This window comes from Seriola aureovittata, chromosome 11 (assembly GCF_021018895.1).
Source record: "Seriola aureovittata isolate HTS-2021-v1 ecotype China chromosome 11, ASM2101889v1, whole genome shotgun sequence".
NCBI lineage: Eukaryota > Metazoa > Chordata > Actinopteri > Carangiformes > Carangidae > Seriola > Seriola aureovittata.
In genome coordinates, this window is record NC_079374.1 from 6980165 (window position 1) to 6999291 (window position 19127).

The 19127-nt window shown below is 39.7% G+C and overlaps 2 protein-coding genes across 3 annotated transcripts; both read left to right on the forward strand.

Annotated features, from left to right (window-relative positions):
* Nucleotides 1-3139: 3139 nt before the first annotated feature.
* Nucleotides 3140-6473, forward strand: LOC130177137 (cytochrome c oxidase copper chaperone). The gene is made up of 4 exons (XM_056388597.1): nucleotides 3140-3270; nucleotides 4533-4658; nucleotides 4748-4865; nucleotides 6269-6473. Exons 2-3 carry the CDS (start codon nucleotides 4540-4542, stop codon nucleotides 4830-4832), a joined length of 204 nt encoding a protein of 67 aa, XP_056244572.1. The 5' UTR covers nucleotides 3140-3270; nucleotides 4533-4539; the 3' UTR covers nucleotides 4833-4865; nucleotides 6269-6473.
* A 1900-nt stretch (nucleotides 6474-8373) lies between these two features.
* Nucleotides 8374-19048, forward strand: popdc2 (popeye domain containing 2). 2 transcript variants are annotated; one of them, XM_056388875.1, is made up of 4 exons: nucleotides 8374-9229; nucleotides 12026-12134; nucleotides 12955-13549; nucleotides 17625-19048. In XM_056388875.1, exons 1-3 carry the CDS (start codon nucleotides 8736-8738, stop codon nucleotides 13498-13500), a joined length of 1149 nt encoding a protein of 382 aa, XP_056244850.1. In that variant the 5' UTR covers nucleotides 8374-8735; the 3' UTR covers nucleotides 13501-13549; nucleotides 17625-19048. The 2 variants fall into 2 exon arrangements, with proteins under 2 accessions (XP_056244850.1, XP_056244851.1); XM_056388876.1 differs by having other exon boundaries at nucleotides 12955-13408.
* Nucleotides 19049-19127: the final 79 nt, after the last annotated feature.

Here is a 19127-nt window from a genome sequence, read left to right on the forward strand (position 1 = left end):
CTGAGCCAGCTCCTGTGTTGTTTGTTTGCACATCTCACATCAGCAGCAAAACAAAACACACGCTGAAATGTTTCATTTTGAGGATTACAGAGTAGAATATTGGGATTTTATTAATCTGAATCTTTTCATTTTATTATTAATCTGGATCTTTTCAATTTTTCTTTGAAGGTCGGTGGGATTCGTTGCAAGCAAAGTTTGAGAATCGAAAAAACAAAAATGATATTACAGGATGTAGCAGCATGGTGGGATTAACTGAGGGGTCATGTCAGTGGGTGAATTACTGGCAGCTTAGTGCGTGGGATGAGATGTCTAATAATGTGACATTTTCTGAGATGATTGTTTTTAGGACAAAAGTAGAAAGGCACAGGAAACACCAGAAGTGACTATATGAAAGAAAAACAGCAACTTTTCCCAGATTAAATTTGGATAAATTCCACGGGCATAGAGTTTTCTTTTGGTTCAGAGTTTGAAATGCGACTGGAAAACACAGTGTGATGTGATAGTCTGCCAACCTGTCCAGGTGAACACTGTGTCTAGTCTGACGTGTGTTCTGAAATAGGCTTCAACCCCTTGTGACCCTGAACTAGATAAAGCGGATTAGAAAATCATCAGATGTCATACCTATTGTAGTTTGTAACTGGTAGGCATTAAATCCAAACTACAAATTTGAAATAACATAATAATCTTGTTCCGGCAACAACATCTGGCTGAGTGAAAAAGGACTTTGCTACCAACCCAGTCTCTAAACAGGTTGACAAAAATGACTAAATCGGAGAAAATTGTTAGATTAAAGTTAAGTAAAAATCGTGGTCATGGTTAAAAGAAACCAATATTTTTATATATACAGACACTTTGCAAACCAAATCATCCTCCCTAAGAAGTTTTGCGGCGATATAACGTCCCAATACTTACGTCTTAACTTCTGTCATTACTCACACGACCACAAGAGGTCACATGAAATTATAATGATGGCCCATTTAAGTGTTTGAAAACGTGCTGTTGTACAGACTGTCTCTTCTCTGTACCCTAAACAGTAGCTGCTCAGCTCTGCGGGGTCAGCATCATTACTGCCTTGCATTGTTTTGTGTGTTGGTATGTGATGTGCTGTTCCAACACGGGACAAGGCTTATTAGAATATACAGGGAGAACATTTGTTTGCTGCGGGGCAAATACCAATAAAAAGAAGACAGACACAGATTGCTTACACTTCTGCTCTTCTAGATGTTGCTGGAGGCTTTCTGCAGACAGGCAGAGGAGGTGGCACACGATCAGGACCTCGGCTGTGGACCTACACCTCTCCTCCTTCAGGGGGCAGATTTTTCTACAGGAAAGAGCAAAACAAAGACAAACTTCAGATAAAACCTACAGTGAATTAAAAGGGTATTTAAATGCCACTTGTATATTCAGCATGTGTTTTCATGAAGTGCCACACAGTATGGATTCTAATCCTGTGAAAAGAAACAGCAAAGACTGCAGAAGGGTAGGTTTCAAATGAAGGTGCATATCTATCACAGAGTACAGAGCAATATGCTTACATGCTCTTTTATCTAGCACACAGCTGGCCTCAAACTAGAATAAGTGACTCAGTGCTTCTGCTTACGCACTGCTTTGCTGTGCTGACGCGCTGTATACCCAGCAGACATGTGAAAACACACATACCTTCACCATTGTTGGACAGAAAAGGAACATTTTTTATATTACAAAACTCCCAAGCCACTGTAAGTATATTGTACCCATCAGCAATATATTTTTACAGAGCAGAATATATCTGCCAAAGCAGCTGGCACAGTAATTCTGTGTGGTGGCTCATTTTCAACTCAGACAGTTCTTTATTCTTTAATTATCACTAATTATCAGTAAAAGCACTTGTACAGTTACACATTTTGATATTTTACAGGGACACACATCAGTGTAGTGCTGAAACAACAGGTCAATTAACAAAAAGTCACAACGATTTTGATAATAAATTAATAATTTAAGACATTTATCATAAAAATGTAAAACATTTCCTTATTGTCCTGTGTAATACCCAATGGAAATGTAATACAAGTACACAATATTACTGTGATACTGCTTCAAAATACTACTTCTTGTGTTTTATATCATTGTAAACTGTTGGTCAAACTAAACAAGACACAGACAAGGTCACCTTAGACTGTGGGATTCATTACAGGCTTTGTTCACTGTTTCTCTGACTAATGTGAATATAATGAGCAGGTTAATTGACAATTAAAATGTGAAAAATAATTAGTTACAGCCTTAATTTGCCTGTGGTGCCTATTATGCTAATTTCAAACGATGAAAAATGTAGTTTTAGCATAATAAAAAAAGATTTAATACTCTTTTAAATCAAACCTCACTTATTTGCTTTTAGTTTACTAGTTTAGTTTCACTTTTGTAGTAAGGTATTTCGACATAATTTGAATATTTGCAGATATGTTAGAAATTGCAGCACTGAAGTACAATATCAACAATGTTGACATCCTCCATCTTTTGGGCCTGGTCTTGAAGAGGGTTTCTGTCTCTGGCTTATTTTGTTTTCATCTGTTGTGAAGATGCATTTTATGAAGATGCTTTTTGTTTTTCTGACAAGTAAACACAGAAAACCTTGGACAAAGTTGCATTACTCCATCACAGGAGAACTGTAAGACTGCAACCAACAATTACTTTCATTATCAAAAGGTCTGGCAATTATTTTCTCTAATAAGGGATTGATTTTTCAGTGAATAAAATGGCAGAAAATACTGAAAAATGACTGATTTTTCCCTGATACCTGAGTTAACGTATTCAAAATGCTTTGTTTTTTTTACCTCAAATATACTCAATATACTAAAATTTGTGGCATTTTTGTTTGAAAGGTCTTTAAATGATTCAATGAGTATTTGTTAGTTTGGCCCTATAGGAGGTTAATCCAGTCATGAAGATTGTTTCTCTCAAACAAATGTTTTCAGGGTCAAAAATAAACTTTCACTCAACACAAAAACATCATTTTGTGGAGATTATTGTCCAGAAATATCACAATATGTATTCAACGTGCTAACAGTATATTCATATGCTGTAGTCTTTCCATTTATCGACCTATTTTTGTTACCTTTCTTGTAAATCGTTGCAATTTCCATTCTCTTCCCGCCATTGTTGGAAAGTACTACATTTCCCAGAAGCCTTCGCTGACGCTTTTGAGCACGTGAGTTTGTATAAAAACGGAACACGTGGGGATGGTCTTATCGTTCATTTTGAAGGTGAAGCATCTACTAGCCGGACTCCATACAAGTAAGTTACATAACATGTTTTAATATCCACTGTGTTAAATACTCAGCTTTGCTGTGCTTTGCTTTGTTGTTAATTTAATGGCGTCATTTATCTGCCGTGACACGGCGAACCAGCGTTTATGTGAACTTGTTTGTTAGCATCACATTAGCTACTGTCGGCTAACTTCATGAGCCTTATGCAATGTCTCCAAACCGGTAGTTAAAGCTGGTAAAACCCATCTGGTTCTTTTCAGAGTTTATCCTCGACTTTCACATGACAAAAAAAGGGATATTTCTAAACTGTAATTCTCGTCCTGTTAGTGTCAGTGTTGTGTGTGTTTCGACCAGTTGATTGTTTCATATTAGCTAACGTTACATCACTTCAGCCTCCTCCAATGTCACTGCGTGGGTATGATGCAGGTGGATCAGTAACAAAGTTTATCATGATATAATCTGTCGAGTACTTTCACCTTCATTTACCTAGAATTTCTAGGTTCCGCGGCTAACAACTATTTTAATTATCAATTCAATCTCTAGATTATTAATCAATCAATCGACTTGTCTAAAACGACAGAATAGTGACTGCCTGTTCTACTGCTTGGTATAGTCATTGCATAACCAAAATAATCAGATTAATATGTGTGGGGAATGAAAACATCAAATCTTTACATTTAGTTGCTGGAACTGAGACGTTTGGCTTTTTTTCCTGTGTGTACTTGAAATGTTTGAAACAACTCATTGACTATCAATTATTTCAATGTGATTAATTTTTCAAGCAAATACTAAATATGCCTTTGTCCCAGTTCTCAGGTTGAGAATTTTTCGGTTTCCTTTGTTTTAATGTTTTATTAATTGACTTTTTTTTTTCTTTAATTTTAACTAATTGATTCAATAATAAAACTAAGTAACTCCACTTAGACACAAACAGGACATGTCCTGTTAGGGAAAAGCATGGGTGTTACTAATGACATCAGTTATTTGAGGAAGCTAACAGTGAGCCAGTATGCCAATTACAATCCCCTGAAACGACTTGTTTGCACCTGAGCCTGTCCTACTACAGGTCAAATTGTCTTCTGTGAGCTGACGAGCTGAGTTAATTAGAAACATCTGTATGATTGGACCAGGGCCTGTCCTCTGAAAAGTTGGATGCAAAACAAGAAGTGGCCATTAATATTGGAAAATGCACAACATCTGAGAGAAAATGCACTTGTCTAATGATAAAGTTTTCCACTCTAAATTCCAAGTCTGCCGGTTCAGTGAATGCATCTCCTCGTTTCTCTTCAGCCTGAAGATGTCGACTGTGTCTGCAGCCAGCGTGGAGTCTGCTCCTGTGACTGAGAGCACTGAGCAGAAGAAGCCACTGAAGCCATGCTGTGCTTGTCCGGAAACAAAGAAAGTCAGAGATGCTTGGTAAGTATTTAGCCTGAGAGACTGAAACACTACTTCAAAGTGAAAACGGCTAAAATATTTATTAATGCCTCGTGTTTTTGGCCCCACAGCATCATTGAAAAGGGAGAGGAAAACTGCGCAAAACTAATTGAGGCCCATAAAGATTGCATGAGGGCACTTGGATTCAAGATTTAACCACTCCGTTCTGTGTGTGTGTGTGTGTGTATGGTAAGTATCACATTCAACCATTACAAGTTCAAACACTCGCAGGTAATTTTATTTTTAGTGTCCCATCAGCTGGTTTGTTTGCAGCTGGATAGTTTCCTCATGCTGGGTTGCTTGTGTCCCTCAGCTGTTAATGATTCATCCATTGTTGTTGGGGTTCAAGCTGAGCCACCAGACTAATGACACTTCTAAATAAGGCTAATCAACGTAAAACAAAACTGAAATATTTAATCTGTCCTTTCTAAACCGATTACGTGTCAGTCTTTAAACTGGCTTTCATGTATGAAGCTTAGTCTGATTTACAAATGGGTTGGAGTGAAGTGGAAATTTTTGGGGAGGCAACAGCATGAATGGTTTGATTAACCTTCACTTACCTTCTTTATATTGTGATACTAATGAGAGATTTCCTGGAGGCCACACTTGGCCCTCTGAATGTGAGTCCTACCTTCAGCTGGTAAAATTTGGCTAATGGAAGTCGGAATAGAAAAAAACACCCAGTTAAAAATAAAAAAACTCTGGTATGTAACTTGGCACCTTCGCTCTCTGTAACCCATGTAAATGACAACTTCATTTAACTAAAGGACTGATGCAAAAATAAAAGCATCCAGTGAGCAGCTGTTCTGCAGACAGTAAAACCTTGAGAGGTCAGAGGAGACTGGAGTATGGTGTTCCTAATAAAGTGCCCTGTGAGTGCAAATCTGCCTTTGAGAAGCTGGAACCAGCAAATAAAGCCCCCCCCTTTTAAATGTTATTTTAATTTTGGTTAAATTGATAAATAATAGTTTGCTGAAGTTGCTGATTATCTATTTTAATCAGTCTATTCAGATCTAAACTGAATCGTGGACATTTGCATCTGTATTCACCAGCTTCCTGTCCCTCTCACTGGGTCAGTTGTGGCTCGTGGCTATTGCCGATTTCAGCCATTGTTGTGCACTAACTGCAGTAACGGGCTGGGACATCATGTATCGGGAGCTGGGTGTGTTTGTGGTGAGCAGGGTGGTGGGGGCAGGTCTCATCAGTAGTTACATGACTACACATGAAACGCGCCCGAAGCCCTGCAGCTCGGTTCATGTTGCAGCCTTCATGCTCGCTTGCTCTTGTAAATGAGAAGTCTTTAGTCAGTCGGCTGGAGGAAGAATCATTGTGCTGATGTGTAGTAGGTCGTATTTGTGGCACCAGCTGAATCACTGGACACGTTTCTGTTCTATGATTATAAATCCAGGCCTCAGCCTTCGACCTTATCTTGGGTTTCTTTTTTTAATTTTCAATTGACATTACAATTTTGCAACCAATGAATAGGAAGCTGAAGTGTAAGTCTCAGCTGTTAAAGCTCTTGAATACTGCTTCATTAACTGTACTAGCAGAAATGTGAAATGCTCATTGCATGTTTTGATCTCTTCCTGCAGTGTGTTGCTGTGTGAGTGGAGGACAAACCTGGATTTTCCTTTCTTCTCCCTTCCCCCTTATTTATACCTCTATGTGAAGGGAAATGTGGTGATCATGCACTTGGGCTCTGATGGGTTTGATCTCTTTGTGAAAATTGTTTTTTAAAGTCTTCAAAATTGAGAAATTTGACTGTCTGAAATTGAATAAAAGTTCTATGCAATAAGACTTGTTGTCTGTTTGTGAAACACTGCTCTGGTGTAGATTAGATGCTTTTGTACTTATTAAATATTAAGAGTTATTAATAGTGTCCTGTGGTGAAGGTCCTTTCTCCCCGTGAAAACTGTTGCTTGCCACAGTTGCTGTCCCTGGTATGCACTTAGGCTTAAAAATAACTCCTGCCCCTGCAAAGTCAATACTTGTCATATCTGCATTCTTTCTCTTCAGTGTGTCACTGTTACTGAAGTGCCTGGCAGAGGACACGTAGTTTCACACATTCATCTGCTGAACCTGCTCAAAACGTTACGATACAGGAGTGTTTGTTCTTTATTACATCACAGTTGTATGATTTTATTGGTTGCTATATATAGTCTTATACACTGGTCTAAATCCTTAAAGGCACAACTTCAAACGCCTCACCCACTCCTTAGCTTTTATTTCTAAATTAAAGAAATGGCAAATTAAAATCAAATAACTTTCATATGGTTTTCTTAAAATAATGAATATTAATCTTTGCTCTTGCACTCAATGTTGAGAATAATAAGCAGCTAGATCTGTTCCCAAACTATTGGAGGATTCCTTTACGGAATATTTTAGTATCTCAGTGGGATCCTAAAATGATGACACATATTCACTCTATAGGATTTATAATAACATGCAACTGAGTAACTTTTATAGCATTAAATTGTTAGTATGTAATTAGTATGCCCTTTAATTGTGTAGATTATTTTGCCTACTTCCTGTTGTAGCAGAATTTCATGCAGCTTTGTGCAGACACCTTTTAAAGTCTCGACTTCATGTGTATCTGCAGCCAGGCGTCACCTGGTTTAACAAAATGGGCCTAATGTGAGCACCTGGTGGATGTGTGCACTCAACAAATCTAAGTTCAAATTTAAATATTTTTATTAATCAATCTCTCCATGAATTCACATTTCAGGTTGTTTCCTGTCAACATTGAGTTACGCTTTCATGTTATATCCTATATTTTCTGTCTAATCAGCATGAATTTACAAAGCAGTTCAAATTAAATAAGCTCCATAATTCAGCGCATGTTTTCAAATGATTTTACAAAAATCTCAAAGTAAAGAAAACGGATTCACATAACTTACATACTCAGATTTTCAGACCTTCATGTCTCCATCAAAATTCATAAATTAACAATAAAACATGTGATTGCAACCTAAAAAAGAAACCAAAATCTTGCTTTCTTTTGCTTGTGAGACAAAGTTAGTTTCAACTTTTTCATCATCTGCGTATTAAAATATTTCATTGTGAAGAATATATTTTCCCCTTGAATATTTCTTAAATCTGCCAACTTCCACTTGTCACAGGAAGTATACAGGTCTTATCTCTTAAATCTTACATTCTGACACTATGTATTATATTGTCTGTTTATGGTCTTGCACTAATAAAATAAAAAAGAAACATAGGGATGGGGTCGTGCCTGTGAGCTGGGAGTTGTCCGGGCTGAGAGGGCGGGTGGGTATGTGAGGCGGCGGTGGCGTTGTTGGGTGTTCATACCTGAAATCTGACCTGCGCTGTCATCCTACTCATTTCAGTGTCTCTAAATATGCACCAGCAGAGCCGCTCTCCTGGCAGTAAACTGGACTCATGAAGTTTGGATGAAGGAATAAGTGCGTCGCAGCTCTTGAGTAACTTTTTAAAAAATGTGCGAGACACTCTGTGAACCTCTTAGAGATATTTGTTATAGTCGCTCTCCTCCCTCTTGTTTCCTCCCTCTCTTTCTGTTATGTTAAGTAGCAGGCCTGCTTTCCGTCCACCACTCTCTCCTCCTTGGGTTTCAATTCCAAACATGGTTATCCTTGTAGGGCTCTATCGACGCCCCCCCCCTCCTCCCTTAACCCCTCTCTTCCAGCTGTTGCTTCCACAGTCAGGCTGGTGGGTGAGAGACATAGACAGAAGAGCACAGCAAGGGAGACGACAGGAAGACGCAGAGGGGGGACAAGACGGGGCGAGAAAGCCAGAGGAGAGAGGAAGGGACACATAATGACAGGAGGAGAAGAAGAAACCCATTCCAGCTGTGTTTCTATAACAACTATCTCTGTGAGAACTTCTTCACATTGAAGAATTTTCCGCTGCACGCCAAGGGAACAAACTTTTGCTTCTGACATTTTTTGCTCGGTATCAGCTCCTTATTTTTGATTGAAACTGCACATGGGACAGAAATAGCATCAAGTTTCACTGGGTGAGAAGTCGTCTTGGTTCTGTTTGTTTGTTTTGTGCATCAAAAGCCTCTTGAACTCCTCAAACATGAGCTCAGACAACTCGACTCTACTGGACAACTTGCTGTTTGCCCCTCTGTGCGATGGCTGGAGCAACAACACGGAGGGAGCCATCTACCATTTGGGCAACACCATGCTGTTCCTGGGCTACATGGGAGGCAGCGGGGCCTATGGGTGCCTCTTCATCTTTGGCTTCCTCACCCCGGCCTTCCTGTGCCTGACCCTGTGGGGCTGGATGACGATGTGCGGCCTGGATGTGTTCACCTGGAACCTGCTCCTGCTGCTGGCCTGTTTTGTTCAAATCTGCCACCTCCTTTTCCGGCTGCACCAGGAGGGCATACGCAGAGAGGAGCTGACGTCCCTGTACCAGGCGGTCTACCTGCCGCTGGGCGTGCCCGTCCAGGTGTTCAAGGAGATAGCAAGTGCTTTTGAGAATAAGGTGGTGGAGCTGAAGGCAGGAGAGACGTACGCTGTGGAGGGCAAGACGCCCATCAACCAGCTCTCCTTCCTGCTGTCTGGGAGGTGGGGAGTGTGTGTGTGTGTGTGTGTGTGTGTGTGTGTGTGTGTGTGTGTGTGTGTGTGTGTGTGTGTGTGTGTGTGTGTGGACATCTACACACCTGTAGAACATGATGCTAACCACAACCACTAAATGTCTTCACAGATTACAACCAATCCACTCAAGCAACAGCAGCGACATCAAGATGTAAAAATACCTTATGACAAGTAGAACATCTGCATTTAAGGTTTTTACTTAAATCTGCAATTACTGATGTTACAGAGGAAGTGAAAACAAGCTGTAAACACAACATCATGTTCAGTATCGTCACCTTTCAAACTGAAATGGCTAACATGTTAGCAAACTGTTACTTATTTACACATCCAGCTGTTAATAACATTCATTTAGAGTCATGTTTATGGCCACGCAATGAATCTAGGTGTGATATTTACTCTCTTTTAGCTCTGGCGTTGGTCTCTTCCATCTGCACCTGGCTCTTTAGCTGCTAAATGTTCACCAACTAGTTGCTAACTGTGTCAGCTAGCCTGCCGCTGAGCAGGTGGAGGTGACAGTGAACCAAAACAGTGAAGTCACAGATATAAAAACCAAAACAATGAGCATTAAGATGCTGAAATCTTTTGCTTTGTCATGGGATCATTATCTGTGAGTGACTCTTTTCACATTACATATTGACATTAGCTACCTTAAGTTAAAGTGCCACACCCACCAGTGATGTCACAGTGTACCGACACATCCTGGAGTCCACGTCAACATCACTGCAGCAGTCTGAACAAAAACTAAACAACACAAACTCTGAAATCACTATTTGTTTCCACTACGCCTTCACTGGTTTTCATTGTTTTACAGGTGTCCATGTTATTTTGTCCTTTTGTTCACAGCTTCTGTGTAGTTGAACAGTTTTGTGAAGATTAGAGGTAGTTCGTACTTTCCCATTTATATTGGATGACATTTCTAGGCTAATAGTCTGTTATTGCAGATCTTAGTGTCATGGAAAGTGTCACTCATTTGTACCACAGGTATATAGTGTTTTATTTATCGGTGTAATCCATTTTGTTGTGATACGAAAAAACTAACATCCATCATTATTTTTTAACAAAGCTCCTAGTTTAACTTGCTTCTCCAGAACTGGATTTCTATTTTTGAGTCTTCCAGGCAAGTTGGCAGCGTGCAGCCGTTACAGGAAATGTGTCCTCTTCATCCAAACATCCTCAAAGTAGAGCTTTATTAGATCTCACAGTCCTGGAGCCTACACTAGAGAAATGTTGTAAACAGAGTATTTTTGTCTGTGACTCACCAGTGTGCCGTCCTCCTGCAGAGTGCCAGCTGGTTAAATGATATCTTTGTACTTAGGACAGGAGACTGGACGCCGACTGCTCCTCTTACCTTGAAGTAAATGTTGGACACAGTGTCGACAGCTCCGGGTGTCACAGCCAAATGTGGAACAAATGAACAAAAAGCTGATAATTATTTTCTAAAGTGGTGGAGAGTTAGAGTGAGTTAGAGAGATTGCACAAACACTTTTCAGATTTAAAGATTAGCATTAGTGTTTTGTAAACAACATCCGTTTTCAGTGTGTTATTTTACATGACCAAAAGTATGTGGACACCCGAACGTGAGATTGTTGGGACGCCTCATTCCAAGACGATGGGCATTAATGTTCTGCTATAACTGCTCCCACTTGTCTGAGGACAGGGCTGAAGTCTGGGCTCTTTTCTTCACAGACCTGGATCCATGTTTATCAACCAACGGAGAAAGTAACTCATCTTATCTTGTTGAAGCAGGAAAGAGTCTTCCTCAAAGTGCTGCCACCACAAAGTTGGATACTGTTCAATCTAAAATCTAAAAATAATATTAATGCTCTAAAATAATAATGTGCTATAGCAGGAAGATTTCCGTATAAATGGAACTAAACCAGAAAAACAACCCCAGGCCGGAAAGGCTGAGGTGTCCACATACTTTGTGCCACGAAGTACAGTGACATTTTTAGCATGGGACTCCCTGGTGGAAATCCCTATTCTTGGCAGTGTAAATGCCTTACAGGGTAATAAATACCACAGTACACTACAACATAGCTGTTAATTAACACCTATTGTTGTGAGGAGTCTAATAAAGACTTCTACTAGTTTCTACTGTCATAATAATAGACTCTAAAGTAGCATTTACCTGCCAGAAATTAATGTTTGCCAAAACAGAATCCAAGTTTTATTTAGACTTATTGTTTATTCATGATTCTCCACATCAGTTCACAGTGACCAACAGTTGGATTTTTAATTAAATTTTCACTTTTTTGACTCTGTGTAAGTGCAGTCTGCTGTTATGAAGGAATAATAGTTCTTTTCCATCTCTTTGTGTAGATGAGATCAGGTGATTGATATGAAGCAGCTCAGATCTGACTACATTCGGCGCACACTGAAGTAAAGATAAAACAAACTTTGACAGAAACTTTTGACGTAATCCAACGAAGTCTTGATGTCGAGTGTGCTGGATTATCTCACTCTGCGGAAGCTAGAAGCTCTTTTAAATGAAGCTTCCCTCTGAAGGGGGAAGGGTTTTCAGGTCTTAAATTATGAGACAGAAGAGGAAACTCGGTATCATCACTTCATCTGAAAATGTTGTGAGCTCTACACTGTTCAGTCCCACCACAGCGTAGGGATATTTATGCTAATATTTACCTCCAGCGTCTTAGTCTGACCCTGCAAAGTGAACTCCAGTTCCCTCCCTGCTCTCATTATCGCTTCCTTCATCCCTGTCTCTCTTTTTAACCTCGTATCTCTCCCTCTCCCTGCGTCTCTGTCTCTCAGGATCAATGTGTCTTTGGAGGGCCAGTTCCTGCATTACATCCACCGCCACCAGTTCCTCGACTCTCCGGAGTGGGAGTCTCTCCGACCAAACGAGGAGGGAAAGTTCCAGGTACTGTACACGGCTCCCAGACGTGCAGTTAGTTTCAGGAGACGCTGATGTTGTTTCAACAAGTTGGTCAGTTGGAGGTGGAAGGAGAAACCAGACGTGGATATCAGGTTGTCTTTCGTTGTCTTCTATCGGACTCAGCATCTGACTGATAAGCCGAACAGAGGAAAGCAGTTGTCCTCTTGTCTTTCACGTATCCTGTTGCTTCAGATTCGTTCAGTTAAAGTAGAAACAGGGCCTAAGGTCATGTTGGACTTTCAGGGTTTCAGGGCTCAGTAAAGTGTCCAATTCAGCTTTATCTTTTGTCACCGGCGACAGCCAGACATTATGTTTTTGGGTTGTCCATCCGTCTGTCCCGTTCTTGTGAACATGATATCTCCATAAGTCCTTGAGGGAACTTCTTCAAAATTGGCACAAACATTCATTTGGACTCAAGGATGAACTGATTAGAATTTGGTGGTCAAAGGTCAAAGGTCAACGGTCAAGGTCACCTCACAAAACACTCACAAATTCATACACTAATAAAGACAAAATTTAACTCAAATGTCTACAAGGATAAAATGATGCAGTGACGACATTTTATATCCAAATGGTCAAAGTTGAACATGGAGGAGCATTTAGAAGCTGAAGAGACAAGAGCTGGTAGAGACCAAAAACAGAGCTAAAAGAAATTGAATATTGGACTTAAATTCATCAGGTGGACACAAACATGACTTTAGCGTCGTGACCACAACTGTTTTCTGCTTCCCCGGAGTGGCGAAAGACTGTTATTGCAAGTTTAACACACTAATAATAATCAAGGTGTTTCATTCGTACTCCCCAGGTGACCCTGACAGCAGAAGAAGACTCCCGCTACATCTCATGGCGCCGCCGCCGCCTTTACATGCTGATATCAAAGGAGCGCTACATCGCCCGACTCTTCTCCGTCATGCTGGGCTACGACATCGCAGAGAAGCTCTACAACCTCAACAACAAGCTCTACATTAAGAGCGGCGTGCTGCTGGACATCCGCCTGCCCAGCCTGTACCACGTGCTGGCCCCCTCATCGCAGAGCAGCGAGGGCGGCAGCTGCAGTGACGGCGGCATCGCCAGGGAGCAGCAAACTGAGCAGCAAGACGAGGACCAGGCGTTGGTCCACGAGAAGCCCGATCCAGCTCAGCCTCAGCCCCTCCAGCCGCACCTGCAGGGACCAATGAAGAGCCACCTGGATGAACCCCAGGCCCCCCGGCGCGACCACTATCAGCACCCCTGGGCGTCAGACCCGGAGCTGCCCACTGGTGAGGACTCCACCAGCCTGGTCCTGGAGGACTTTGCTGATGTGGCGGGCTCCTTAATGGATTATGGCAGTGAGAGGGATTATTTGAGGTAGAGGGGCAGGGTGCTGGAGCTAACACACTGGGTCACCACTTAAGCTACATGTAAGTACCTCACCTGGGCGGAGAGGGGCGTGGGGGCGGAGTTTGTGCATGGACTGCTTGCAGTGCACAGTTCTTACTAACCCGGCTTTGTAGTGAGACACAGGGCTGGACGATAAGGCTGAAACCAATACAGAATTAATATGAATATTTCTATTAACATTGATTTACAGATTTATGATAATATTGCAGTTACAGTGGTGGAAGTTCATCAGATACATTTATTCAAATATGGTAAATTTTTGACGTAATACTATTTCTGAGAGAAATAATTTAAAATAACTTTTTACTGCACATTTGATTTTGCAGATTTAGATATTAGATACAAAACATGTGATCACCTTAAAAAAATATGATAATTTATTATAGATTTAACTACCCAATACAAAAAAATTATAGTAAAGTATTTAGAATGAGATCCACCTAAAACATCTACAACATTAAAATGCTTCTTATTTGTTAATTGACCAATGATAATAAATTATATTAAAACACTTTTACATAGTAAATACTATAATATTTTCTTACTGTTACTTAAGTATGATCTTGAATGCAGGACTTTTAGTAAATGTACTTAGTACAAATATACAAATACAAATACATAAAACAGTCAAACTGATGAGGTTTTAAAGTTCAATCATCACCATGGAAACGCATATCGCATGCTCTTCATCAGGAAATCTATAAAATGGAAATTTGAATGTTCTATGACAGTTGAGCAAACTCTATCAGCTGATGACGATCATTAAATATGATCAAAAACTTATATTACATAACAGCCATTAAACAGACCTTGTAATGAGACTGTTTTCTTTAAACTGATGTAATAAACTGTAAAACATAAACCTCAACAACTCATTTTGTATAAGTTTGTTTGCAACGAACCATTCAGATAATTTGTAAAATGATTATATGATATTATGAAGATACAAAAATACTGAATTATTGTCCTGCCCTGATGAGATACTCCGAGTCGTGGAGGGAAAACCTTTGCTGTGATGTTGAGAGATTAATATAGTTATTTTTGTTTTATGGCTCTTGTGTAATTTATCGTGTGAGGATCTGATGCTGTGGCTGCTTGGTCTTTTGCATTTGATTCATTTGAGTTTTGATTTATTGGTTTTATAGAAAAGTATTTCTTGCTGTAGATTGACATTACATGGTTTGGACATCTCTTTGCTGCTGGCCTCATCAGCCTCGGGGAGATCTGGATTAATATTCTGTTTTCCAAACGATACTTTAAGATTAAAATTCCCTCCGGGCCAGCTGTTCTGCATTAGTGTTTGCTTCAGCTCTGCCACTCACAAGCCGACGGTCGTGTTTGGTACAGTAGCAGAGATAAATCTGTCCACTCAGATAACAGAGGTCTGCACAGTGAAAACAGTTTAACAGCAAATGAGTGCAGAGTGGGTTCATCTTGGTGTCAGACAGCTAATCGTGTGTGTGGATGTATTCTGCATGTGTGTGGTGAATTGAGAGTTGGCTGGGGGGGGGGGGGGGGGGGGGGGTCCTACACTGTGACTGGCGGCAGAGCAGCGGTGAGGTCGACCGGGCAGCAGCTGTGTCCTTATCTGATCAGGATTAGAGCTTAGAATATGAGGGGATGTCCAAAAAAACTCAGTACCATGCTATTAATCCACTGTGCAAACCACTTGGCTATCTGTCGGCTTGTGTGTTCATCACCCTGCCTCAACAACCCCCCCCCCCCCCCCCCCCCCCCCCCCCCGGAGGATCACGTTTCAGAGCTGGACACTGGGGTCAGTGTTGGGTTTGGGTTGCTGGGCGGCTGTGAGGCAGTTGGGTCGACTCTCACAGAGCACAACACAGCTCCAGCTCAGACATGGGGGGGGGGGGCAAACAACTTGTAGATCCCCATACATAGATGTAATAAATGTACATATGTTGAATTTCATTTTATGAAATATTAATTTTTATTTTATATGTACATATATGTAAAAATTATATATGAAACCTATTAGAAATTGGAACAATTTTGTATATTGACATATATATCTAGCCTATACAAATACATACATTTCTGTATGTATGCTTATATTGTAGACAGATGTAACATAAATATATATCCATCCCACAGCCTGTCAGTGTATGTTGATATTATAAACAGGACGGTCCAAAAGTGTGAGAACACTGTTCTTGTTGTTCTTTAAAATTAATGAGAAATTGACAAGAAAAACATATAGCCTATAAACATATAGAATTTTAACATGTATGTTGTTTTAATAAACATGCATGAATAAATTAAATATATGTTAACACATAATTTTTCTCTATGCAAAAGTTCATCACATAGATATGTTTAATATGTGTATACGAATTTTACTATGGGTATTTTATATATGTTATTAACTTATATCTTCATATATATATCTCCATTTATATGTGATAGTAATATATCTTATAGGTGACATATATGGCAACATCACTCTTGATATAGGGACATATATTACATTTCTGTGTGTGTCTGCACAAGATGGCAACACATTCCTCCATCCCGCAAAACCCTTAAACACATTTGTGATATTCTGTGTGTGTGAGTGACCAGCAAAATGTCAGCAGGAAATATTTCAAACATCTGACATATACGGAACAGCTGTGTTTCTGGCATCAGTCGCACAGAATTAAAGAGGAAGCCGCCGTGTTGCACCAACGTTCAACACTCACACTCATGTGGAACAGGTTTATTATGTAGATACGGGGAGTTCAGAGTTGATATTTAGTGTTTGGGTTCTCACTGTGCCGAGCTTTGTAAAGTGGAGATTGGTGAGTGAGGATGAAGATGAACTGCCAACAGGTCAAAGCAGGCAGCGATCAGGAGCTCCTAGAAAAACCCTGGTGTGTGTGTGTGTGTGTGTGTGTGTGTGTGTGTGTATGCCAATTATTTTTCAGTAATTTTATTCACTGCAAATTTGCATGTTAAAAACTTAAAGTGTCTTATTGGCAGCTCCAGCATTTGATTGTGATTCACTCAAATTCAAACTCTGTCCTTTAAATTCATCAGCACGGCTCCACTTCATTGGCTTTGCTTCAGCTGACAGACAAAAATCTCAGCAGCATTTAACACTTAAACAATGAATCTATTTTTACGTCTGGATCTAAAAACGTCTGACACAATGAATCTTGACATTTTATTACATAAACTGCAGAAATATGATTTTCTTGACACAGCTGTTGTAAGGAGGGAACATTACATTTGTCTTAGTGAACTGTCGGGCCGTCATTCTCACAGTGCAATTATAGCGTGGGTCTTGGGCTGCTGCTTTTCCTTATTTATATAAATAATTTACCAAATGTTTCCAACATAGTTTCTACTAATAATGCCTGCAGAAGACACAACCTTAGTTCTCATTGTCAGTCACTGATTAAAAGAAGCCAACTCTGGTTTGTCTGCTTAGACAGAATGGCTCAAAGCACAGTGTCTCTTAATGTTATAAAATCTTCAATCACAAAATATTTTTATTTTATTTTATATGTACATATATATGTACATATAAAATAATAATAATAAAAAAAAAAATATATATATATATATATGTACATATAAAATAAAAAAATATTTAATATAATCAAATTCAACATATGTACATATATTACATTTGTGATTTGGAGGAGCTAATCAGCTCCTTTGATTATTAATTGGTTCACTGGCTCCTTTAGTTTGTCTGTCAGAGCGAGAGAGAGTTAGATATAGGTAAAGGAGGTTGTGTGCATCAGTTAATATGCGAGTTTTCTATTTGTGTCTTCGTTGTATATACAGGATGAGTGAGCGTTGAGTGTTTTAATGTGTGTAACTCGACTTGCATGAGGCTTCGCAGACAGAGCCTGTAGGAGGTCACTGACATCCAACCTGGAGCAAACACTTTTTGTTCTTATTGTTGCTTGCATTAACAGAATTTGCAGCCTTATTGTTTATTTCTTAGTGTGAACATTTGATGTAATTGTGTAGTTTTAAGACTTAACACTTGCTATTGACAGAAGAATTCTTAGTTCATTTTTGTCTGTCCACTTACTTCCTCCACTGTACACCACCTAACTGACCCTTGGATTGTTGACTCTGCAGGAGGTGATGGTGACGGAGATTTACCACCTCGATTCAAGAGGGGCCGAGCGCCGCTGGCTCCCACCGACACTCCCAAACTGTGAGAACAGTCTCTCCTGGAAACACCATGTTATTTACAGTATAGCAGTATGAATGTGTCACATGTCACGACGCTGTCTCCTCCTCCTCCTCGCTCTCTGTCCCTGTTCTCACCTCACTTCACATCCTCACTCCTGAGCATCATGTGCTCTTCTCGCTCTCTCTTCAAATTACAGTTTGTGTGATTCAAAAGCCAAAAATCAATATGTGGAGCTCATATTTATCACAATATTAATTTTATATGAAGCTAATTTGATGCTCAAAAATTACAAACACATTCTTGTCATGATATAAAGGCTCTGAATTCTGCATTAAAATCTGTTGGCTGCAGGGATCAACCACATCTATTTAATTTATGTGAAAAAATATATAATTTAACAACTGAGTGAATCCATGAAATGTTCAAAGAGCAGCCAGTAGTTTGTACAGGCTGTTTCAGTAGTACCTGCTTGGACATGTTGACTTTTAGGTCCTTTATTCAACATGCGATAAACATGTTAATAATCAGTCTGACCCTGATTTAAATCCTGACACCTTCATCTGAACTGGCACCGAGACAGGAAGGAGAGACGACCTTCACTTTGTCACTTACCAGCACGTTAAATGTCTGAAATGTTGTTCCATGTTATAAAAGCTGATTTTATGTTTCTGAAACGGATGAATTTGGTTTCATCTCATTCGTATTTGATGTTGGAATGATGATCGTTTGATTTGGACTTTGGACTTCACGTGATTTAATGTTCAATTTGACTTTTAATGTTTGTTTCACAAATCACTTACACCCAGCATCATAAAGAGCATTGATTTAACTGCACACGTTTAACTACACATTTTCTGGATCTGACTCATTTAGATGAATTTGGTCAGAAATTATGGTATGAAACAATATGTTGTACAACTTAAAAGGGGATGATCTGCATCATCCTTTTCAAGATCTGGAAAATATTTAGTTTTGCATACTTCTCAAGGACTTTCCAGGCCTGTGTATGAACTGTTTTGTTGTAGATTTTCTTTATGTCATGTTTATGTTTTGTGGGGCATGTTTAGTTTATTGATCTGAACGCACCATGACTTGGTTCAGTCAGAAATGTATGCTGTCTAACATTTTCAGAGCATGACGCCAAATTCATCTGAAGGACAACGATACGACAGACGCCGGTAGACCATGTTTAGTTTTTGTAATTAAATGAGTATTTAATACACACATGTATACTGTGAACTGCATTACTTGTCTGGTTTTGATGCCAAAAGAGAGAGATGGGACTAAAATGAAGAAGTCAGTGTTTTAAAAAGGTATTTTCATGGGGCCAAGATTTCTCCATAAAGCTCTTTGTTTGCAGTGAAAAGTGTTGTGTGTTGTCTCTGACTGTCTTCAGTGCTTCCACTCACCCACACTGAGCTCATATCATCCTGATTAGACTCAAA

Excerpts from the sequence above, each read along its gene's own strand:
- LOC130177137 (XM_056388597.1), top strand. The coding sequence starts at position 4,540 with ATGTCGACTGTGTCTGCAGCCAGCGTGGAGTCTGCTCCTGTGACTGAG. Across the intron at positions 4,659-4,747 it reads AAGAAAGTCAGAGATGCTTG|CATCATTGAAAAGGGAGAGG; the intron begins GTAAGTATTTAG and ends TTGGCCCCACAG.
- popdc2 (XM_056388875.1), top strand. The coding sequence starts at position 8,736 with ATGAGCTCAGACAACTCGACTCTACTGGACAACTTGCTGTTTGCCCCT. Across the intron at positions 9,230-12,025 it reads TCCTTCCTGCTGTCTGGGAG|GATCAATGTGTCTTTGGAGG; the intron begins GTGGGGAGTGTG and ends TCTGTCTCTCAG. Across the intron at positions 12,135-12,954 it reads ACGAGGAGGGAAAGTTCCAG|GTGACCCTGACAGCAGAAGA; the intron begins GTACTGTACACG and ends CGTACTCCCCAG.